The sequence below is a fragment of the Tachyglossus aculeatus genome, chromosome 3 (genome assembly GCF_015852505.1).
Source record: "Tachyglossus aculeatus isolate mTacAcu1 chromosome 3, mTacAcu1.pri, whole genome shotgun sequence".
Taxonomy (NCBI): domain Eukaryota; kingdom Metazoa; phylum Chordata; class Mammalia; order Monotremata; family Tachyglossidae; genus Tachyglossus; species Tachyglossus aculeatus.
Genome location: NC_052068.1, coordinates 21,206,756 through 21,231,564, shown reverse-complemented (window position 1 = coordinate 21,231,564; position 24,809 = coordinate 21,206,756). Strand labels below are relative to the sequence as shown.

Genomic DNA, 24,809 nt, shown 5'->3' with positions numbered 1-24,809 from the left:
GATACAAGGTGATTAAGTTGTCCCACGTGGGGCTCACAGTCAATCCCCATTTTACAGATGAGGTAACTGAGGCTCAGAGAAGTTAAGTGACTTGCCCAAGGTCACACAGCAGACATTTGGCAGAGTCGGGATTCGAACCCCTGACCTCTGACTCCAAAGCCCGGGATCTTTCCACTGAGCCACGAGAGGCACCGAGAGTCAAGGAGAGATAGAAGGTGGGCGGCAGAGGAGTCACCAGGCACATCCATGTGGATATTGAAGTCTCCAAGGATCAGAGTGGGCATGGAAAAAGAGAGAAGGAAGGTGAGAAAAGGGTCTGCTGTGTGACTTTGGGCAAGTCACTTCACTTCTCTGTGCCTGTCACCTCATCTGTAGAATAGGATTAAAACTGTGAGCCCCCTGTGGGACAACCTGATCACCTTGTAACCTCCCCAGTGCTTAGAACAGTGCTTTGCACATAGTAAGCACTTAACAAATGCCATCATTATTATTATTATTATTCTCTGTGCCTCAGTCTTCTCATCTGTAAAATGGAAATGAAGACTGGGAGTCCTAAGCCCCACTTTTTCTTATCTCCCTTCTGCGTCACCCTGACTTGCTCCCATTGCTCTTCCCCAGCCTCCAAGCACTTATGTACATATTTGTCTTTTTATTTATATTCGTGTCTGTCTCCCCCCCCAACAGAATGTGAGCTCACTGTGGGCAGGGAATACCACTGTTTATTGTTGTATTGTACTTTCCCAAGTGCTTAGTACAGTGCTCTGCACACAGTAAGTGCTCAATAAATACAATTGAGTCCATGAATGTGGGACAAGGGCTGTTTCCAACCGGATTCACTTGGATAATAATAATAATAATAATAATAAAATAATAATAATAATAATAATGGTATTTGTTAAGCACTTACTATGTGCCAAGCACAGTTCTAAGCACTGGGGGAAGTACAGGATAATCAGGTTGTTCCAGGTGGGGCTTATGGTCTTAATCCCCATTTTACAGATGAGATCACTCATCTGAGGCAAAGTGGCTTCCCCAAGGCCATATAGCAGACAGGTGGTGGAGCAGGGATTAGAACGCACAACCTCTGACTCCGGAGCCCGGGCTGTTGCCACTAAGCCAGGCTGCTACCCCAGTGCTTAGAATAGTGCCTGGAACTTAGTAAGCTCTTAGCAAATACCATAAGGCCCAAATCAATCAATCAATCAATCATATTTATCGAGCACTTACTTTGTGCAGAGCACTGTACTAAGTGCTTGGAAAGTACAAGTTGGCAACATATAGAGACAGTCCCTACCCAACAGTGGGCTCACAGTATAGAAGGGGGAGACAGAGAACAAAACCAAACATACTAACAAAATAAAATAAATAGAATACCTTCAAGGCCCTACTGAGAGCTCACCTCCTCCAGGAGGCCTTCCCAGACTGAGCTCCCTCCTTCCTCTCCCCCTCCTCCCCCTTCCTATCCCCCCTCCTTACCTCCTTCCCTTCTCCACAGCACCCGTATATATGTATATATGTTTGTACGGATTTATTACTCTATTTGTACATATTTATTCTATTTATTTTATTTTGTTAATATGTTTTGTTTTGTTCTCTGTCTCCCCCTTCTAGACTGTGAGCCCACTGTTGGGTAGGGACCGTCTCTCTATGTTGCCAACTTGTATTTCCCAAGCGCTTAGTCCAGTGCTCTGCACACAGTAAGCGCTCAATGAATACGATTGAATAATAATAATAATATTAAGGGCCCCCTGTCGTTGGTGCAGAGTGGGTGGGGGGCCTCCGCGGTGTCCCCCGTCCCGGGTTTCGAGGAGACCCCTGGGGTGAAGGTGACCCGGCCAGGGGCGATTTGAGGCGGTGAGCTCAGGCCACAGGCTCCCGGACCTCAAGCGGGAAGGGGGAGGAGGAGGGCACAATCCGGGGGTGGAGAGGGGGATTGCGCAGTCCGGGATGGGGAGGGGGGATAATAATAATAATAATGATGCCATTTGTTAAGCGCTTACTATGTGCAGAGCACTGTTCTAAGCGCTGGGGAGGTTAAAAGGTGATCAGGTTGTCCCACGTGGGGCTCACAGTCTTAATCCCCATTTTCCAGATGAGGGAACTGAGGCCCAGAGAAGTTAAGTGGCACAGCTGACAATTGGCAGAGCAGGGACTTGAACCCATGACCTCTGACTCCAAAGCCCGGCCTCTTTTCCACTGAGCCACGCTGCTTCAATGGCACAGTCCTGGGTGGAGGGGCATGGCACAGTCCGGGATGGGAAGAGGGATGATAATAATAATAATAATGGCATTTATTAAGCGCTTACTATGTGCAAAGCACTTTTCTAAGCGCTGGGGAGGAGCAGAGAAGCAGCGTGGCTCAGTGGAAAGAGCCCGGGCTTTGGAGTCAGAGGGCATGGGTTCAAATCCCGGCTCCACCAACTGTCAGCTGTGTGACTTTGGGCAAGTCACTTCACTTCTCTGGGCCTCAGTTCCCTCATCTGTAAAATGGGGATGAAGACTGTGAGCCCCCCGTGGGACAACCTGATCACCTTCTAACCTCCCCAGCGCTTAGAACAGTGCCTGAACATAGTAAGTACTTAATAAATGCCATTATTATTATACAAGGTGATCACCTTGTACCCTCCCCAGTGCTTAGAACAGTGCCTGCACATAGTAAGCACTTAATAAATGCCATTATTATTATTATATAAGGTGATCACCTTGCAACCTCCCCAACGCTTAGAACAGTGCCTGCACATAGTAAGCACTTAATAACTGCCATGATTATTATTATTATTATTATTATTATTATTATTATTATTCAAGGTGATCAGGTTGTCCCACGTGGGGCTCACAGTCTTGATCCCCATTTTCCAGATGAGGTCACTGAGGCCCAGAGAAGTGAAGTGACTTGCCCAAAGTCACACAGCTGACAATTTTTTTTATGGCATTTATTAAGCGCTTACTATGTGCAAAGCACTGTTCTAAGCGCTGGAGAGGTTACAAGGTGATCAGGTTGTCCCACGTGGGGCTCACAGTCTTCATCCCCCATTTTCCAGATGAGGTCACTGAGGCCCAGAGAAGTGAAGTGACTTGGCCAAGGTCACCCAGCCGACAGCTGGCAGAGGTGGAATTTGAACCCGTGACCTCTGACTCCAAGGCCCGGGCTCTTTTCCACTGAGCCACGCTGCTTCTCTGGCACAGTCCTGGGTGCGGAGGGGAAGGGGGTTGGCACAGTCCGGGATGGGGAGGGGAGGGGAGGGGAGGGCAGGGGGCTGCGGCCCCTATAAAGCCCCGGCCGGGACCGGCTGCCGGGAGAGCCATGGCGGGCACCGGGCCGGGCACCGAGGGGGTGCTGGGGGGCACGGGGGAGGCCGGCACGGAGGAGGAGGAGGAGGCCGAGGCGAGGCAGGTGCGGAGGGCCACCGAGCTCATCGACAGGCGCCTGGCGCAGGAGGAGGAGGAGCAGGCGGCGGCGGCACAGGTGCCGGGGGGCCGGGCCGGGCCGGGCCGGGGGGCGGAGAGGGGACCCCCCAGGGGAGAGGGAGGAGGAGGAGGAGGAGAGGGGACCCCCAGGAGGAGGAGGAGAGGGGACCCCCAGGAGGAGGGGGAGGAGGAGGAGAGGGGACCCCCCAGGGGAGGGGGAGGAGGAGGAGAGGGAACCCCCAGGAGGAGGAGGAGGAGGAGAGAGGAGGAAAGGGGATCCCCAGGAGGAGGAGGAGGAGGAGGAGAGGGGGGCCCCAGGAGGAGGAGGAGAGGGGACCCCCAGGAGGAGAGGGGATCCCCAAGAGGAGGAGAGGGGATCCCCAAGAGGAGAAGGAGGTGGGGGGGGGAGGAGGAGGAGAGGGAATCCCCAGGAGGAGAGGGGATCCCCAAGAGGAGGAGAGGGGATCCCCAAGAGGAGAAGGAGGTGGGGGGGGGGAGGAGGAGGAGAGGGAATCCCCAGGAGGAGGAGGAGAGAGGACCCTCAGGAAGAGAAGGAGGGGGAGGAGTAGAGGGGACCCCCCCAGGGGAGGAGGAGGAGGAGAGGGGACCCCCAGGAGGAGAAGGAGGGGGAGGAGAGGGGACCCCCAGGGGAGGGGAAAGAGGAGGAGGAGAGGGGATCCCCAGGAGGAGAAGGAAGGGGAGGAGGAGAGGGGACCCCCAGGAGGAGAAGGAAGGGGAGGGGGAGAAGGAGAGGGGACCCCCGGGGGGGGGGGAAGAGGGTACCCCCAGGAGAAGGAGGAGAGGGGATCCCCAGGAGGAGGAGAGGGGACCCCCAGGAGGAGAAGGAGGAGGAGGAGGAGGAGAGGGGACCCCCAGGGGAGGGGGAGGAGGAGAGGGGACCCCCAGGAGGAGAAGGAGGGGGAGGAGGAAGAGGACAGGGCATCCTCAGGAGGAGGAGGGGGAGGGGGAGGAGAGGGGATCCCCAGGAGGAGGGGAGGAGGAGGAGGAGAGGGGACCCCCAAGAGGAGGAGAGGGGACCCCTAGGAGGAGGAGGGGAAGGAGGGGGAGGAGAGGGGACTCCCAGGAGGGGAAGGAGGAGGAGGAGGAGGGGGGAACCCCCAGCAGGAGGAGGGGGAGGGAGACCCCGAGGAGGAGGAGGGGAAGGAGGAGAGAGGGGACCCCCAGGGAGGGGGGAGGAGGAGGAGGAGAGGGGACCCCCAGGACGAGGAGGAGGAGGAGGAGGGAGACCTCCAGGGCAGGGGGAGGAAAAGGGGGACCCTCAGGAGGAGGAGGAGGGATCCTCAGGGGAGGGGGAGGAAAAAGGGGGACCCCCAGGGGAGGTGTAGGAGGAGGGGGATCCCCCAAGAGGAGGAGGAGGAGGGACCCCCCGGGGGTCACCTTCCGTGTCTGGGGCTGCAACACCAAAAACAGAGAAGGGGGGAAATAAAAAGAAGATGCAATGGTAATACTCCTTGGAGAGGCATGGATAGTTCATGCAATTATTCAATTATATTGTACTCTCCCGAGCACTGTACTAAGCGCTTGGGAGAGCACGATTTAACCGTGAACAGGCACGTTCCCCTGCCCGCAACGAGCTTACGGTCTAGACGATAGCGGCGCTTAGTAGTCGTAGTACAAATTTATTTATATTGATGTCAGCTTATTTCCCCCCTAGACTGTGATTTCACCGTGAGCAGGGATGGTCTCTCTTTTTGCCGTGTTGAACTTTCCCAAGTGCTTAGCTCAGTGCCCTGCGCACAGTAAGCGCTCAATAAATACGATTGAATGAAAGAATGAATGATGAATGAATGACCTACGGGGAGGGCAGGGAGCCGGCCACAGAGGACCCTCCCGTTGGGTGGGCAGAACTCGGGGTCCTCCCACAACAGCTCCTTTCGGGGAGACCTCGGCCAAGCACTGTAATAATAAAGATGATGGCATTTATCATCATCATCATCATCATCAATCGTATTTATTGAGCACTTACTATGTGCAGAGCACTGTACTAAGCGCTTGGGAAGTACAAATTGGCAACATATAGAGACAGTCCCTACCCAACAGTGGGCTCACAGTCTAAAAGGGGGAGACAGAGAACAAAACCAAACATACTAACAAAATAAAATAAATAGAATAGTTATGTACAAATAAAATAAATAAATAAATAGAGTAAAAAATATGTACAAACATTCATTCAAATCCCGGCTCCGCCAGTTGTCAGCTGTGTGACTTTGGCCAAGCCACTTCACTTCTCTGGGCCTCAGTGACCTCATCTGTAAAACGAGGATGAAGACTGTGAGCCCCCCGTGGGACAACCTGATCACCTTGTAACCTCCCCAGCGCTTAGAACAGTGCTTTGCACATAGTAAGCGCTTAATAAATGCCATTATTATTATTATTATTGATTCATTTATTCAATCGTATTTATTGAGCGCTTACTGTGTGCGGAGCACTGCACTAAGCGCTTGGAAAGTCCAAGTTGGCAACACATAGAGACGGTCCCTACCCAACAGCGGGCTCACAGTCTAGAAGGAGGAGACAGACAACAAAACAAAACATATTAACAAAATAAAATAAGTAGAATATGTACAAGTGAAATAATACATAAATAGAGTAGTAAATATGTACAAAGATATATACAGGTGCTGTGGGGAAGGGAAGGAGGTAAGGCGGGGGGATGGAGAGGGGGAGGAGGGGGAACTGAGGCACAGAGAAGTTCATTCACTCATTCAATCGTATTTATTGAGCACTTACTGTGTGCAGAGCACTGTACTAAACGCTTGGAAAGTCCAAGCTGGCAACACATAGAGATGGTCCCTACCCAACAACGGGCTCACAGTCTAGAAGGGGGAGACAGACAACAAAACATATTAACAAAATAAATAAATAGATCAATCAGTCAATCCATCCCTGTTTTGTTTTTTTTTTGCTTGTGTTTTGATGGTATTTGTTCAACGCTTACCATGAACCAGGCGCTGTACTAAGCCCTGGGGTAGTTACAAGATAATAAGGTTAGACATGGTCTTTGTCCCACATTCCCTCATTCACTCAATCTGGGTGACTTTGGGCAAGTCACTTAACTTCTCTAGGCCTCAGTTCCCTCATCTGTCAAATGGGGATTAAGACTGTGAGCCCCCCGTGGGACAACCTGATCATCTTGTATCCCCCCCCCCCAGCGCTTAGAACAGTGCTTGGCACATAGTAAGCGCTTAACAAATGCCATCATCATCATCATCTTGTAACCTCCCCAGCGCTTAGAACAGTGCTTTGCACATAGTAAGCGCTTAAGAGAAGCAGCTTGGCTCAGTGGAAAGAGCCCGGGATTTGGAGTCAGAGGTCATGGGTTCGAATCCCGGCTCCACCACATGTCTGCTGTGTGACCTTGGGCAAGTCACTTCACTTCTCTGAGCCTCAGTTCCCTCATCTGTAAAATGGGGATGAAGACTGTGAGCCCCACGTGGGACAACCTGATCACCTTGTATCCCCCCCGCGCTTAGAACAGTGCTTTGCACATAATAAGCGCTTAACAAATGCCATTATTATTATTAATAAATGCCATTATAAAAAGAAAGTGCTTACTGTGTGCAGAGCGCTGTACTGAGCGCTTGGGAAAGTACAACACGGCAATAAAGTGACAATCCCTGCGTCAGAGTCTTATTCTTTTCCATCTGTAAATGGGGGAATAAACTGTGAGGCAGAGATTGTCACTTTATTGTCATATTGTACTTTCCCAAGCGCTTGGTACAGTGCTCTGCACACAGTACGCGCTTAATAAATACGACTGAGTGAATGAGGCACAGGAGTGAAGTGACTTGCCCAAAGTCACACAGCAGGCAAGTGGCAGAGCCAGATTTCAGCTAAGCGGCATGGCTAAGTGGAAAGATCCCGGTCCTTGGAGTCAGAAGGACCCGGGTTCTAAATCCGGCTCTGCCCCGTACTGCTGTGTGACCTCGGGCAAGTCGCTTAATTTCTCTGGGCCTCAGTTATCTGTAAAATTCATTCATTCAATCGTATTTACTAAGCGCTACTGTGTGCAGAGCACTGTACTAAGCACTAGGGAAGTGGCAACATATAGAGACGGTCCCTACCCAACAGTGGGCTCACAGTCTAGAAATGAAGATTAAGACCGTGAGCCCCATGTGGGACAGGGACTGGGTCCAACCTGATTAGCTTGTATCTATTCCAGTGCTTAGAACGGGGCTTGACACATAGTAAGCACTCAACAAACACCACCGTTATTGTTATTATTATTATCCCAGAGGATGAGAAAGGGGACGAATCAATCAACAGGGCCTACTGTGTGCGCAACACTCTACTAAATGCTTGGGAGGGTTAAATACAATAGAGTTGGTAGAGATGATCCCTGCTCACAAGGATCTTATAACCTAGTTGGGGAGATAAGTCTAAAAGAAATCATAGGTAGAAGGATGCAACCAAGTATAAATATCTGAAGTAAAGGGCTATGAGGGTGTGAGGACCTATGTTGCCGATTTGTACTTTTCAAGAGCTTAGTACAGTGGTCTGCACACAGCACTCAATAAATACGATTAAACGAATGAATGCAGTGTGAGATAATTAATTAAGGCATTTGTTAAGAGCTTCCTTTGTGCCAAGCACTGCACTAAACCCTGGAGTAGATAATCAGGTCGGACACAGTCCCGGTCCCACATGGGGCACGCAGTCTAAATAGGAGGGAGTAGGATTTAATCCTCATTTTACATAGGAGGAAACTGAGGCAATGAGAAGTGAAGCGACTAGCCCAAGGTCACACAGCAGACAAGAGGCAGAGCTGGGATTAGAACCCAGGTTCTCGGATTTCCAGGCCCGTGCTCTTTCCACTAGGTCATGCTGCAATGGCAGTTGGTGGGCAACTAGGGCGGGCGGGATGAGATGAATCAGGGAATTCCTTCTGGAAAGTGCAGCTGGAAAACTGGGGCAGGGAGCAACTCAGGCAGGGAGCCCAGAGCGGCCCCCGCCCCCGGGCCTGCTGCGGTATTTCATTCAATTGTATTTATTAATAATAATAATAATGATGGCATTTATTAAGCACTTACTATCAATCAATCGTATTTATTGAGCACTTTGTGCAGAGCACTGTACTAACCGCTTGGGAAGTACAAGTTGGCAACATATAGAGACGGTCCCTGCCCAACAGTGGGCTTACTACATGCAAAGCACTGTTCTAAGCGCTGGGGAGGTTACAGGGAGATCAGGTTGTCCCACAGGGGGTTCACAGTCTTAATCCCCATTTTACAGATGAGGGAACTGAGGCACAGAGAAGTTAAGTGACTTGCCCAAAGTCACACAGCTGACAATTCGCAGAGCCGAGATTCAAACCCATGACCCCTGACTCCAAAGCCCATGGTCTTTCCACTGAGCCACGCTGCTTCTCTAATTATTTATTGAGTGCTTGCACCATGCTGCTTCACTTGTCGGTACCTCAGTTCCCTTCTCTGTAAAATGCTGATTCTTTCCCCCTTCTTCCTCCTGCATCATTCATTCATTCGTTCATTCAAACGTAGTTATTGAATGCTTACTGTGTGCAGAGCACTGTACTAAGCGCTTGGGAAGTCCAAGTTGGCAACAGATAGAGACGGTCCCTACCCAACAACGGGCTCACAGTCTAGAAGGGGGAGAGAGACAACAAAATAAAACATGTACACAGGTGTCAAACTTGTCAGAACAAATAGAATTAAAGCTAGATAATAATAATAATGATGGCATTTATTAAGTGCTTACTATGTGCAAAGCACTGTTCTCAGCGCTGGGGAGTTTACAAGGTGATCAGGTTGTCCCACGGGGGGCTCACAGTCTTAATCCCCATCATTAACAAAATAAATAGAATAGTAAATATGTACAAGTAAAATAGAGTAACAAATCTGTACAAATATGGTATTTGTATTTGTTAAGTGCTTACTATGTGCCAAACACTGTTCTAAGCGCTGGGGTAGATACAAGGTAATCAGGTTGGACAAAGTTCCTGCCACATGGGGCTCACACTCTTCATCCCCATTTCACAGATGAGGGAACTGAGGCCTGAGGAAGTGAAGTGACCTACTCAAGGTCACCAGGCAGACAAGTGGCAGAGCCGGGATTCGAACCCATGTCCTTGGACTCCCAAGCCTGTGCTCTTGCCACTAAGTCATGTCGCTTCCCCTGCTGGAACATGCACCCACCCCCTTCCTGCACCCCCATCCAGGTCCATGAGGGGAAGGGCTAATTAATATTATTAATAATAATATAATAATAATAATAATAATAATAATAATGTCATTTATTAAGCGCTTACTGTGTGCAAAGCACTGTTCTAAGTGCTGGATAATAATAATGGCATTTATTAAGTGCTTACTATGTGCAAACCACTGTTCTGAGTGCTGGCTTTTATTAAGCCCCCTGTGAGCCCCCATGGGACAACCTGATCACCTTGTAATCAATCAATCAATCGTATTTATTGAGTGCTTACTGTGTGCAGAGCACTGTACTAAGCTCTTGGGAAGTACAAGTTGTCAACATTTAGAGACAGTCCCTACCCAACAGTGGGCTCACAGTTTAAAAGACTGTTATTATTATTATTAAGTGCTTACTATGCCTACTATGCATACTTAGTATGCTTAGTATGCGCTTACTGTGTGCAAAGCACTGTTCTAAGCGCTGGATAATAATAATGGTATTTATTAAGCGCTTGCTATGTGCAAAGCACTGTTCTAAGCGCTGGGGAGGTTACAAGGAGATCAGGTGGTCCCACTGGGGGCTCACAGTGTTGTTAATCCCCTTTTTACAGATGAGGGAACTGAGGCACAGAGAAGTGAAGTGGATCTGCCTGGGAATGTCTGTGCTACCTCAGCGGATGAGCTGGGAGTGATATGGGCGTAGGGGGCTGGGGGACAAGGAGTGGGAGGGCTTAGGGTAACTGGGCCTCCCATTCCATTCATTCAATCATATTTATTGAGCGCTTACTGTGTGCAGAGCACTGTACTAAGTGCTTGGGAAGTCCAAGTTGGCAACATAGAGAGCCGGTCCCTACCCAACAGTGGGCTCACAGTCTAGAAGGGGGAGACAGACAACAAAACAAAACATATTAACAAAATTAAAAAAGTAGAATAGATATGTGCAAGTAAAATAAATAAATAGAGTAATAAATCCGTACAAACATATATCCATATATACAGGTGCTGTGGGGAGGGGAAGGAGGTAAGGCGGGGGGGATGGAAAGGGGGCTCAGTCTGGGAAGGCCTCCTGGAGGAGGTGAGCTCTCAGTAAGGCCTTGAAGGGATAAGTGCTCCTGGCTCCCAGCTGCAGTGTGCCAGGAACCCAAGGTCACAGGCATCTGTTCCGGGGGTGGCATTCAGCATTAAGGAGGAGCTTTATTTCTATTTATAATAATAATAATAATAATGGCATTTATTAAGCGCTTACTATGTGCACAGCACTGTTCTAAGTGCTGGGGGGATACAAGGTGATCAGGTTGCCCCACGGGGCAACAGTCAATCCCCATTTTCATTCATTCATTCATTCAATCGTATTTATTGAGCGCTTACTGTGTGCAGAGCACTGTACTAAGCGCTTGGGAAGTCCAAGTTGGCAACATATAGAGACGGTCCCTACCCAACAGTGGGCTCACAGTCTAGAAGGGGGAGACAGACACAAATCAATCAATCAATCGTATTTATTGAGCACTTACTATGTGCAGAGCACTGTACTAAGCGCTTGGGAAGTACAAGTTGTCAACATACAGAGATGGTCCCTACCCATCAGTGGGCTCACGGTCTAGAACGGGGAGACAGAGAACAAAACCAAACATACTAACAAAATAAAATAAATAGAATAGATATGCACAAGTAAAATAAATAAATAAATAGAGTAATAAATATGTACAAACATATATACATATATACAGGTGCTGTGGGGAAGGGAAGGAGGTAAGATGGGGGGATGGAGAGGAGGGGGAGAGGCAAAACATATTGACAGAATAAAATAAATAGAATAAATATGTACAAGTTAAATAAGTCGTCAAAATAAATCGAGGTAAAGGGGTCATGGGGGGTTGGGGTTTCTCGGGCCTCTGGTCACTGAGGCCCAGGGAAGTGAAGAGACTTGCCCAAGGACACACAGCTGGCAATGGCGGAGCCAGGATTTGAACCCATGACCACTGACTCCAAAGCCCGGGCTCTTTCCATTGAGCCACGCTGTTTCTTTATTCTGAAGACTTGACACCCGGCCACATGTTCTGTTTTGTTGTCTGTCTTCCCCTTCTAGCCTGTGAGCCCGCTGTTGGGTAGGGACTGTCTCTAGATGTTGCCAACTTGGACTTCCCAAGCGCTTTGTACAGTGCTCTGCACACAGTAAGCGCTCAATAAATATGATTGAATGAATGAATTAGCAAAGGTTGGGAGGAGGGAGGGAGGGAGTATTAACGAGGGAAAAGTGCTGTGATCTACTGGAAGGAGCATGGACCTGGGTTTCAGAGGCCCTGGCTTCTAATCCGGGCTCTGTTACTTGTCCGCTGCTTGACACTGGGCAAGTCACTTGCCTCAATTACCTTATCCGGCGCTTAGAACAGTGTCCGGCGCTTAGAACAGTGTCCGGCACTTAGAACAGTGTCCGGCGCTTCGAACAGTGTCTGGCACATAGTAAACACTTAACAAATACCAAGCAGCATGGCTCAGTGGAAAGAGCACGGGCTTTGGAGTCAGAAGTCATGGGTTCAAATCAATCAATCGTACTTATTGAGCGCTTACTGTGTGCATGGGTTCAAATCCCAGCTCCGCCAACTGTCAGCTGTGTGACTTTGGGCAAGTCACTTCACTTCTCTGGGCCTCAGTTCCCTCATCTGGAAAATGGGGATGAAGACTGTGAGCCCCCCGTGGGACAACCTGATTACCTTGTTACCTCCCCAGCGCTTAGAACAGTGCTTTGCGCATAGTAAGCGCTTAATAAATGTCATCATTATTATTATTATCTGTAAAGTGGGGATTAAGACTGTGAGCCCTATGTGGGACATGGACTGTGTCCAACTTGATTATGTTGCCAACTTGTACTTCCCAAGCGCTTAGTACAGTGCTCTGCACACAGTAAGTGCTCAATAAATACGAATGAATGAATGAATTAGCTTGTATAATAATGATGGTATTTATTAAGCACTTACGATGTGCAAAGCACTATACTAAGCGCTGGGGAGGTTACAAGGTGATCAGGTTGTCCCATGTTGGGGGGGGGTGGGCTCACAGTCTTCATCCCCATTTTACAGATGAGGGAACTGAGGCCCAGAGAAGTGAAGTGACTTGCCCAAAGTCACACAGCTGACAATTGCCAGAGATGGGATTTGAACCCATGACCTCTGACTCCAAAGCCCGGGCTCTTTCCACTGCACCATGCTGCTTCTCTTATAATAATGATGATAATAATAATAATAATAATGACATTTATTAAGCGCTTACTATGTGCAAAGCACTGTTCTAAGCGCTGGGGAGGTTACAAGGTGATCAGGTTGTCCCATGGGGGGGGGGGGGGGTGCTCACAGTCTTAATCCCCATTTTACAGATGAGGTAACTGAGGCACAGAGAAGTGAAGTGACTCGCCCAATCTACCCCAGCACTTAGTACAGTGCCATATTTAAAAAACGGAGAAAAGAGAAAGGTGGGAGGAGGAAGGGAAAGCGATACTGTCCACATTCTGGGGCAGGGAAGCAGCATGGCCAAGTAGGATTCAGGGGACCTGGGTTCTAATCCTGCCTCTGCCACTTGCCTACTCTGTGACTTTGGGCAAGTTCATTCAGTCATATTTATTGAGCACTTACTGTGTGCGGAGCATTGTACTAAGCGCTTGGGAGGGTGCAATACAACAGTTTATTTTATTTGTACATATTCTATTTATTTTATTTTGTTAATATGTTTTGTTTGGTTCTCTGTTTTCCCCTTTAGACTGTGAGCCTGCTGTTGGGTAGGGACCATCTCTATATGTTGCCAACTTGTACTTCCCAAGCGCATAGTACAGTGCTCTGCACACAGTGAGTGCTCAATAAATACAATTGAATGAATGAATGAACAATAAACAGACATTCCCTGACCAACAATGATCTTTTAGACTGTGATCCCAGTGATCCCCTTCTAGACTGTGAGCCCACTGTTGGGTAGAGACTGTCTCTATATGTTGCCAACTTGTACTTCCCAAGCGCTTAGTACAGTGCTCTGCACACAGTAAGCGCTCAATAAATACAATTGATTGATTGATTGCTTACTCAGTACAGCACTTGGCATCTAGTAAGTAAGTAAGTCAGAGAAGCAGCCTGGTATAGAGAAGCAATATGGTGCCGTGATTAGACCACGAGTCTGGAAGTCAGAAGGTCAAGGGTTCTAATCCCGGCTCCGCCACTTGTCTGCTGTGTGACCCTGGACAAGCCACTTGACTTCTCTGTGCCTCAGTTACCTCATCTCTAAAATGGGGAGTGAGACTTCGAGCCCCAGAAGGGACAGGGACTGTGTCCAACCTGATTTGCTTGTATCCACCCCAGCACTAAGTAAAGTGTCTGGCACACAGTAAGCACTTAACAAATACCATAATTATGATTATTATTACTGAGAAGCAGCATGACCTAGTGGCAAGAGCACCGGCTTGGGAGTCAAAGGTTGTGGGTTCTAATCCCTGCTCCGCCACTTGTCTGCTGTGTGACCTTGGGCAAGTCGCTTAACCTCTCTGTGCCTCAGTTCCCTCATCTGTAAAATGGGGATTGAGAGTGTGAGCCCCATGTGGGACGGGGACGGTGTCCAACTTGATTACCTTGTATAATTTGTATAATTTGATAAGCACTTACTATGCCAACTTGTCCTTCCCAAGCGCTTAGTACAGTGCTCTTTACACAGTAAGTGCTCAATGAATACGATTGAATGAATGACTGACTGTGAGGCCGTTGTTGGGTAGGGACCGTCTCTATATGTTGCCAACTTGTACTTCCCAAGCGCTTACTACAGTGCTCTGCACACAGTAAGCGCTCAATAAATACGACTGAATGAATGACTGACTGTGAGCCCGTTCTGAATGAATGACTGCGAGCCCGTTGTTGGGTAGGGACCGTCTCTGTATGTTGCCAACTTGTACATCCCAAGTGCTTAGTACAGTGCTCTGCACAAAGTAAGCGCTCAATTTTATTTTATTTTATTTTGTTAATACGTTCTGTTGTCTGTCTCCCGCTCCTAGACTCTGAGCCCGCTGTTGGGTAGGGACCATCTCTATATGTTGCCAACCTGTACTTCCCAAGCGCTTAGTCCAGTGCTCTGCACACAGTAAGCGCTCAATAAATACGATTGAATGAATGAATGAATGAAGGTTCTATTCCAGTCCCGGGGCGTCCAATCAATCAATTGTATTTATTGAGCGCTTACTGTGTGCAGAGCACTGTACTAAGCGCTTGGGAAGTACAAGTTGGCAACATACAGAGACGGTCCCTACCCCACAGTGGGCTTACAGTCTAAAAGATCCAGGGGATTGCCCCCGCAGCCGGTGTGGGAGACCCTCAGAAGGCAGGAAGAGATAATATTAATAATAATGATAATAATGGCATTTATTAAGCTCTTACTATGTGCAAAGCACTGTTCTAAGCCCTGGGGAGGTTGCAAGGTGATCAGGTTGTCCCATGGGGGGCTCACAGTCTTCATCCCCATTTTACAGATGAGGTCACCGAGGCACAGAGAATGATGGCATTTATTAAGCACTTACTATGTGCAAAGCACTGTTCTAAGCGCTGGGGAGGTTACAAGGTGATCAGGTTGTCCCACGGGGGGCTCACAGTCTTCATCCCCATTTTACAGATGAGGTCACCGAGGCACAGAGAATGATGGCATTTATTAAGCACTTACTATGTGCAAAGCACTGTTCTAAGCACTGGGGAGTTTACAAGGTGATCAGGTTGTCCCAGGGGGACTCACAGTCTTCATCCCCATTTTACAGATGAGGTCACCGAGGCACAGAGAATGATGGCATTTATTAAGCCCTTACTGTGTGCAAAGCACTGTTCTAAGCGCTGGGGAGGTTGCAAGATGATCAGGTTGTCCCATGGGGGGCTCACATTCTTCATCCCCATTTTACAGATGAGGTCACCGAGGCACAGAGAATGATGGCATTTATTGAGTGCTTACGATGTGCAAAGCACTGTTCTAAGCGCTGGGGAGGTTACAAGGTGATCAGGTTGTCCCATGGGGGGGCTCACAGTCTTAATCCCCATTTTACAGATGAGGTAACTGAGGCACAGAGAAGTGAAGTGACTTGCCCAAAGTCACACAGCTGGCAATTGGCGGTGCCGGGATTTGAACCCATGACCTCTGACTCCAAAGCCTGTGCTCTTTACACTGAGCCACGCTGCTTAGTGCAGTGCCCCGCACAGTGAGCACTCCATACTGATTGCCCAATTGCTCTCTGGGGGTACAAGCCAGCAACATGGAGTAATAGATAGAGCACAGGCCTGGGGGTCAGAAGGTCATGGGTTCTAATTCCGGCTCTGCTACTCGTCTGCTGTGTGACGTTGGGCAAGTCACTTCACTTCTCTGGGCCTCAGTGACCTCATCTGTCAAATAGGGATTGAGACCGTGAGCCCCATATGGGACAGGGACTGTGTCATTTCATTCATTCAATCGTAGTTATTGAGCGCTTACTGTGTGCAGAGCACTGTACGAAGCTCTTGGGAAGTACAAATTCATTCATTCATTCAATCGTATTTATTGAGCGCTTACTGTGCGCAGAGCACTGTATGAAGCGCTTGGTAAGTCCAAGTTGGCAACATATAGAGACGGTCCCTACCCAACAGCGGGCTCACAGTCTAGAAAGGGGAGACAGACAATGAAACAAAACATGTGGACAGGTGTCAAGTTGTAAGAACAAATAAAAATAAAGCTAGATGCTTGTATCCACCCCAGGGCTTAATATAGTGCCTGGCACACAGTAAACACTTAACAAATACCACAATTATTATTATCCTGGAGGAGCCCTGCTCAGCCCAACTCTCCCTAGCCAGAGATCACTGGTTGCCTGAAAAATAATCCTAATAATTATTTAGGATTATTATTATTTAGGATTTAGACTGTGAGCCCACTGTTGGGTAGGGACTGTCTCTATATGTTGCCAACTTGTACTTCCCAAGCGCTTAGTACAGTGCTCTGCACACAGTAAGCGCTCAATAAATACAATTGATGATAATAATAATAGCGATGGTATTTGTTAAGCTGTATGTGCCAAGCACTCTTCTAAGTGCTAAGGTAGGTACAAGGTAATCAGGTGGTCCCACGTGGGGCTCACAGTCTTAATCCCCCTTTTACGGATGAGGGAACTGAGGCCCAGAGAAGTTAAAAATGACTTACCCACAGTCACACAGCTGAATAGTGGCGGAGCCGGAGTTAGAACCCACGACCTCCGACTCCCAAGCTCGCAAAATGGGGATTGAGACTGTGAGCCCCACGCAGGACAGGGACTGTGTCCAACCCAATTTGCTTCTATCTCCACAGTGCTTAGTACAGGACCTGGTACATAGTAAGCGCTTAACAAATGCCATCATCATAATAATTGTTATTCATTATTTGTTGTTTTGTTGTCTGTCTCCCCCTTCTAGACTGTGAGCCCGTTGTTGGGTAGGGACCGTCTCTATATGTCGCCGACTTGTGCTTCCCAAGCACTTAGTACAGTGCTCCGCACACAGTAAGCGCTCAATAAATATGGTTGAAGGACTGAATATGTGTGTGTCTGTGTGTGTGTTTGTGTGTTTACAAATATTTAGACTGTATAGGACATAAGCTCGCTGTGGGCAGGGAACATTTCTATCAACTCTGCTATTAATTGTTATTAATTATTATGATGATGGCATTTGTTAAGCGCTTACTATGTACCCAGCACTGTCCTAAGCGCTGGAGGAGCTACAAGGGTATCAGGGTATCCCAGGTGGGGCTCCCAGTCTTGATCCCTATTTTCCAGATGAGGGAACTGAGGCCCGGAGAAGTGAAGTGACTTGCCCAAAGTCACACAGCTGAGAAGTGGCAGAAGCGGCATTAGAACCCACGACCTCTGACTCCCAAGCTCGTGCTCTTTCCACGAAACCATGCTGCTTCTCTGAAGAAAAGCTAGTGTGAGCCCTGGGCCCAAGCACCACTGGGCACGAGACCCCCCAAGCAGAGAAGGGAAAATGTCTACAAACTCCGTTATAAATGCTCTCTCCCAAGTGCTTAGTACAGTGCTCTGCACACAGTAAGCACTCAATAATAGAGAAGCAGCATGGCTTAGTGGATAGAACACAGGCTTGGGAGTCAGAAGGGCTTAGGTTCTGCCACTTGTCTGCAGTGTGACCTTGGGTAAGTCACTTTATTCTTCTGAGCCTTGGTTACCTCATCTGTAAAATGGGGATAATAATAATAATAATAATAATAATGGTATTTGTTAAGCGCTTACTACGTGCAAAGCACTGTTCTAAGCACTGGGGAGGTTACAAGGTGATCAGGTTGTCCCACGAGGGGCTCACAGTTTTAATTAAGACTGTGAGTCCCACGTGGGACACGGACCGTGTCCAACCTGATTAGCTTGTATCAGTATCTACCCCGGAACTTAGTACGGTGACCAGCACCTAGTAATAATAATAATGATGGTATTTGTTAAGCGTTTACTATGTGCAAAGCACTGTTCTAAGCGCTGGGGAGGTGGCAAGGTGATCAGGTTGCCCCACGGGGTTCTCACAGTTTTAATCCCCATTTTACAGATGAGGGAACTAAGGCCCGGAGAAGCGAAGTGACTTGCCCAAAGTCACGCAGCTGACAGTTGGCAGAGCTGGGATTTGAACCCATGACCTCTGACTCCAAAACCCGGGCTCTTTCCACTGAGCCACGCTGCTCGACAAATACCATGGAAAAACCAAACAAAAAATAAATAAATACCATTGACTTATTGATTGACCAGGCTGGCGATGAGGCCTTCCCAGACTGAGCCCCTTCCTTCCTCTCCCCCTCGTCCCCCTCTCCACCCCCGCATCTTACCTCCTTCCCTTCCCCACAGCACCTGTATATATGGATATATGTTTGTACATATTTATTACTCTATTTATTTTACTTGTACATACCTATTCTATTTATTTTATTTTGTTAGTATGTTTGGTTTTGTTCTCTGTCTCCCCCTTTTAGACTGTGAGCCCACTGTTGGGTAGGGACTGTCTCTAGATGTTGCCGACTTGTACTTCCCAAGCGCTTAGTACAGTGCTCTGCACACAGTAAGCGCTCAATAAATACGATTGATTGATTGATTGATGAGGTATCTTCACCTGGGGAGGCTGGGCAGGCTCTCCCAGCGTAGAGGAGCTGGAGCTGGCTGCTTTTGACTCTCCCCTCCTCGACCCTGGGCGGGTCTGGGAGTTGGGCCCAGGGGACTGACCGTCCTCTCCATTGTGCTCAGAAGCGCCGGGGCGTCTCCGACGTGAAGCCGGGGCCCGCGCAGATGGACACGCTGGTTCTGGAGGACGAGAAGCACGGCGGCGCTCAGAATCAGGCGCTACAGAAGGTCAAGGTGAAAGTTGGGGAGACCCGGGGAGGCTGAGGACTCCAGCTTCTGAAACAGCTCCCGAGGGCAGTCCTTTCCCTCAGGTGCCCCCCTGATTTCCCAAGACCGCTGGCATCCTCTGCTTCCCTGAAAGGGTGCTGGTACCCTTTGCCCATCACTGTTCTCTCTGTGCCCACAGAAGACTTAGTGGACCTTTTAGACTGTGAGCCCACTGTTGGGTAGGGACTGTCTCTATATGTTGCCAATTTGTACTTCCCATGCGCTTAGTACAGTGCTCTGCACATAGTAAGCGCTCAATAAATATGATTGATGATGATGATGATGACGGACTTGCTTTCCAGCCCTGGAGGCTGGGCAACCCTAGGACCGTCCTCTCTTGGAAGAGTTGGGGACGGGACAGGGAGAAAGGGGGAAGAGGACATCTGCCCTCCAGTGCTCCCTGCTGCCCACGGGTCCTCCAAGTCTCTGACTGACTCGGTCTTCCCAGCAAAGGGGTCAGCCCGAGCCCAAAGAGGGGGACGGGAGCCGAACCCAGGCATCCCAGCTCCGTCCCGGCTGCCCCGTCCCCTCCTAGGTCCCCTGGCCTCTGGCGTCCGGGGCCTGGGGGGTCGTGACCAAGCGAATGGGTCTCTGGCCAGGGCCAGGAGCGGGTGAGGAAGACATCGCTGGACCTGCGGCGGGAGATCATCGACGTGGGCGGGATCCAGAACCTCATCGAGCTGCGCAAGAAACGCAAGCAGAAGAAGCGAGAGGCCCTGCTCGCCCCGCCCGAGCCCCCGCCGGAGCCCCAGGAGATTGTAAGGGGACAGCTGGAGGAAGGGAGGGAGGGAAGGAAGGCGCACACAACTAGGGGCAGTTGGGGGGCGGGGAGCACCCTTGGGGCAGTTGGGAGGGCCCAGAGAAGCGGTATGGCCTAGCGGAAAGAGCATTCATTCATTCAACCGCATTTATTGAGCGCTTACTGTGTGCAGAGCACTGGACTAAGCTCTTGGAAAGTACAATTCATCATCATCATCATCAATCGTATTTACTGAGCCCTTACTATGTGCAGAGCACTGTACTAAGCAGTTGGGAAGTACAAATTGGCAACATATAGAGACGGTCCCTACCCAACGGTGGGCTCACAGTCTAAAAGGGGAATATTTTCAACAATAAATTCAACAATAAAGAGAGACAATCCCTGCCCACACCGGGCTTACAGTCAAGAAGCATGAGCCTGGGAATCAAAGGACTCAGGTTCTAATCCCCGCTCTATTGTGTGACCTTGGGTGAGTCACCTAACCTCTCTGGGCCTCAGCTCCCTTATAGGCAAAATGGAGATTCAATAACTGTTCTCCCTCCCAATTAGACTGTGAGCTCCACGTACCACCTGATTGTCCTGGATCTACCACAGTGCTTGGCACCTAGTAAGCAGCGTGGCTCAGTGGAAAGAGCCCGGGCTTTGGAGTCAGAGGTCCTGGGTTCAAATCCCATCTCTGGCAATTGTCAGCTGTGTGACTTTGGGCAAGTCACGTCCCTTCTCTGTGCCTCGGTGACCTTGTCTGTAAAATGGGGATTAAGACTGCGAGCCCCCCGTGGGACAACCTGATCACCTTGTAACCTCCCCAGTGCTTAGAACAGTGCTTTGCACATAGTAAGCGCTTAATAAATGCCCTCATCATTATTATTATGAGTGCCTAAAAATATCACTATTATTATTGTTGATGATATTTGTTAAGCACTTATTAGGTGTCGAGCACTGTACTAAGCACTGGGGTAGATACAAGCTGATCAGGTTGGATACAGTCCCTGTCCCACATAGGGCTCGCAGTCCTAATCCCCATTTTACAGATGAGGTAATTGAGGCAAAGAGAAGTGACTCGTTCAAGGTCACACAGCAGACAAGTGGCAGAGCTGGAATTAGAACCCAGGTCCTTCTGGCTCCCAAGCCCATGCTCTATCCACTAGGCCATACTGCTGCTGCCGTGATGATTATGGCACACACCTGAGGGGAGGAAACAGGGCGGCAGGGTCACCTAGCCACCCACCCTTGGCCTCTGCAAGGGAGTAAGCGCTCAATAAATATGATTGATTGATTAGGAGGAAGGAATGACCCTTGGGGAGGAGGAGAGGCTGACCCTGCCGCCCTGACTGACCGGGTTCTCCGTTCTCCAGACTGGCCCGGTAGAGCCGGAGGCTTATCTGAAAGCGGCCGTGGAGGGGAAGATGAATGTGATCGAGAAGTTCCTGGCTGACGGAGGCTCCGCGGACACTTGTGATGAAGTAACTAGCTTTCCCCCCGCTGCTTCCCCACCACTGCAGGGCCGCTGGGCTAGCAGAGCCGGCCACTGGCCACCCTTCTCTGGACACGGCCATGCAAAGCTCTCCCAGGGCCTCACCCAACACCTTCACGCTCTCTCCCCTCCCTCTGCCCCCTTCCCATCCCCTCCTTAGCGGCGGACCGGAGGCAGGGGAGCGGACGGTGTCTAGGGGCTGTGGCTGAGGGCGTGGGGCCGGATGGGGCTGGGGTCACCGATCCAATCTCCAGCCTCTGACGGCCCGCCTGGGGGCCGGGGGTTGGTGGTCAGTTTCGCCGGACAGCCCTGCACCGGGCCTCCCTGGAGGGCCACGTGGACATCTTGGAGAAGCTGCTGGCCAGTGGGGCCTCCGTGGATTTCCAGGACCGGGTGAGTCACGGGGCCGGGGCCCAGCCCCACAGTCCGTCCCGAGCAGGCCTCACCCTGGTTAGCTCCACACCCCATATTTACTATTCAATTTATTTTCTTAATGATGTGCATCTAGCTTTATTTCGATTTGTTCTGACGACCTGACACCCGTCCACGTGTTCTGTTTCGTTGTCTGTCTCCCCCTTCTAGACTGTGAGCCCGTTGTTGAGTAGGGACCGTCTCTATGTGTTGTCGACTTGTATTTCCCAAGGGCTTAGTACAGTGCTCTGCACACAGTAAGCGCTCAATAAATATGAATGAATGAATCCTGGGGAAAGCAGCCCAGAACTGCTCCAGAGGGCACCGCGGAGACCGAGCTCCTTGAACCCCGTCCCCTCCCGTGTGGGTTCTCCTCCAGGGGCCTCACCCCACTCAGTGCCCTTCACCCCGGCCAAGTCTGCACACGGGCCCTCTCAAAAGCTTAGGGGTGGGAATCGGGAGCCGGACACATCTTCTAGACTGTGAGCCCACTGTTGGGTAGGGACTGTCTCTATACGTTGCCAACTTGTACTTCCCAAGTGCTTAGTACAGTGCTCGGCACACAGTTAGCGCTCAATAAATACGATTGAATGAATGAATGAATCCCCTATTCCCCGAGTCATCATCATCATCATCGATTGTATTTATTGAGCACTTACTGTGTGCAGGGCACTGTACTAAGTGCTTGGGAAGTACAAGCTGGCAATATATAGAGACAGTCCCTACCCAACAGTGAGCTCACAGTCTAAAAGGGGGAGACAGAGAACAAAACGAAACATACTAATAAAATAAATAGAATAGATATGTACAAGTAAAATAGAGTAACAAATATGAACAAACATATATCCATATATACAGGTGCAGTAGGGAAGGGAAGGAGTTAAGATGGGGGGGATGGAGAGGGGGATGAGGGGGAGAGGAAGGAAGGGGCTCAGTCTGGGAAGGCCTCCTGGAGGAGGTGAGCTCTCAGTAGGGCCTTGAAGGGAGGAAGAGAGCTAGCTTGGCGGACGGGCTCCCGCAGCCTCTTTTACTAGGCTCCCTGCCTCGTCTCCCCATCAATCCCATCCTCCCCAAACCTCAGCACCTCGCCCGAGTGCCAGCTCTCACCTGCTCTCCTGACACTGTAAGCAACCTCTCTTCCAGATGGCTCTCCCAAAGACCCTTGGCTGGAGGAGAACTGGAAGGGGAGGTGTTGACATCTTCTGCTCCTATAAGAGTGCCAGCATCCCCAGTTCCACAAGAGGGGTGGCACCCTCTCCCAGTTAGCTCCCGAAGTTCCTTTTGCTAGGGGTGGGAGCTGGAGGCTGGACTGGGCTTCCTTGCTGCAACATGCCATTCCCCCATCTCCTTCTCCTCCCACGGGGTACCCTACCTCCCTGCCCACACAGCTGGACTGCACGGCCATGCACTGGGCCTGCCGCGGGGGCAGCCTGGAGGTGGTGAAGCTTCTGCAGAGCCGAGGGGCTGACCTCAACCTCAGGGACAAGGTGGGTCACGGGGGCCCTGATGGAGCCTGGGTGGGTGGGGGCGAGGGGCCCAAGGGTTGGCGGGGGTGACCCTCCCTCCCTCCTCAGCTCCTGAGCACACCTTTACACGTGGCAACGCGGACCGGGCAGGTGGAAATCGTGGAGCATTTGCTGTCCACCGGAGTGGACATCAACGCCAGAGACAGGGTGAGTCCCCGTTCCTCGAGTACCCCATCTCTCTCGTGCTCGAGGGCTCCGTGTTTGGAGACCCCCAGTTGCCTCCCTGAGATCCCATCACCCCCCACCCCTCACCTGATTGGCTGGGTCCCGCGTGTTGCCTCGGTGACGGACACTCGGTCCCTCGCGTTGCAGGAAGGTGACGGGGCTCTGCATGACGCCGTGAGGCTCAACCGCTACAGAATCATCAAAATGCTGCTCTTGTATGGGGCTGACATGATGGCCAAGAACTTGGTGAGTGTCTGCCAAGGCAGGGAATGTGTCTGTTGTATGGTTATAGTATACTCTCATGTGCCTTGTACAGTGCTCTGCACACAGTAATCAATCAATCAATCAATCGTATTTATTGAACGTATTTATTAAACGCTCAATAAATACGACTGACTTTTCCTGCTTATGTCAGGTGGGGCCTCCAGTCCCTACCCCTACCAACTCTGTTAAAGTGTACTCTCCCACGCACACAGTACAGTGCTCTGCGCACAATAACTGCTTAATAACTACCACTGCTTGATTGTTACCACCCCCCAGAAGAGCAGCGTGGCTCAGTAGAAAGAGACCAGGACTGCGAGTCAGAGGTCATGGGTTCTAATCCCGGCTCTGCCACTTGTCTGCTGTGTGACTGAAAAAAGGGGATGAAGACTGTGAGCCCCATGTGGGACAACCCGATTATCTTGTATCCCCGCCAGCGCTTAGAACAGTGCTTGGCACATAGTGAGTAACAAATGCCATTATTATCCAGCGCTTAGCACATAGTAAGTGCTTAATAAATGCTATTAAAAAAAAGCCACACCTCACTGGTAGCTAATTCCAGAGGCCTCCCCGCTCCCCAACCTTGGCTATTGTATCCTGAACCTATCACCTTCCAGGTTTGGAGAGTGGATGGTTCCCCAGTCCTGCAGTGGGATTTGGTGACCACAAAACCATTTTTGACCTGCCCTCCCTCCCCTTTTAATCATTCATTCAATCATATTTATTGAGCACTTACTGTGTGCAGAGCACTGGACTAAGCCCTTTAATCCCTTAAGGCCTCCCCAGCCTATCTCTCCCTACCTTTCTTCCAAGCTGACCTGCCCTTCTTAACACTTCCCCGTCCCAAAATAGCCTCTCTGGAGTGCGACCGAGTTGACCTCCTTGCCCCCCATCCCTCCTTGCTCTCCCCCACCCCAGGAGGGAAAGACCGCAGCGGACTTGGTGCACCTGTGGCAGGCCGACACCCGCAATGCGCTGGAGAGCCCCAAGCTGGAGCACCGGCAGCGGCGGGAACACAACGGCCTGGACCACCCGGCCGAGGGCCGGCCAGAGACCCCTCAGCCCGCCCCCACCCAGTAGCGTAGACGGGGCTGGGGGCTGACTGCGGCCGCTTCACACGGGCCCGGTCCTCAGGCCTAGCCCGGCTTGAGAAGTCCTGGGCACGGTGCCGAAGAAATGCCCGGAGAGCGAAGAAGACCCTGGCACTGCCCAGCTGCGGGCTCCTCTCTGAGGGACAGGGACTCACATG

The 24,809-nt window shown here is 50.3% G+C and overlaps 1 protein-coding gene across 1 annotated transcript; it reads left to right on the top strand.

Annotated features, from left to right (window-relative positions):
* The first annotated feature begins 3,304 nt into the window (after nt 1-3,304).
* ANKRD2 (ankyrin repeat domain 2) lies at nt 3,305-24,640 on the top strand. The gene is made up of 9 exons (XM_038743351.1): nt 3,305-3,466; nt 18,820-18,930; nt 19,563-19,721; nt 21,079-21,186; nt 21,492-21,590; nt 22,997-23,095; nt 23,183-23,281; nt 23,447-23,545; nt 24,479-24,640. Exons 1-9 carry the CDS (start codon nt 3,305-3,307, stop codon nt 24,638-24,640), a joined length of 1,098 nt encoding a protein of 365 aa, XP_038599279.1.
* The last annotated feature ends 169 nt before the right edge of the window (nt 24,641-24,809 follow it).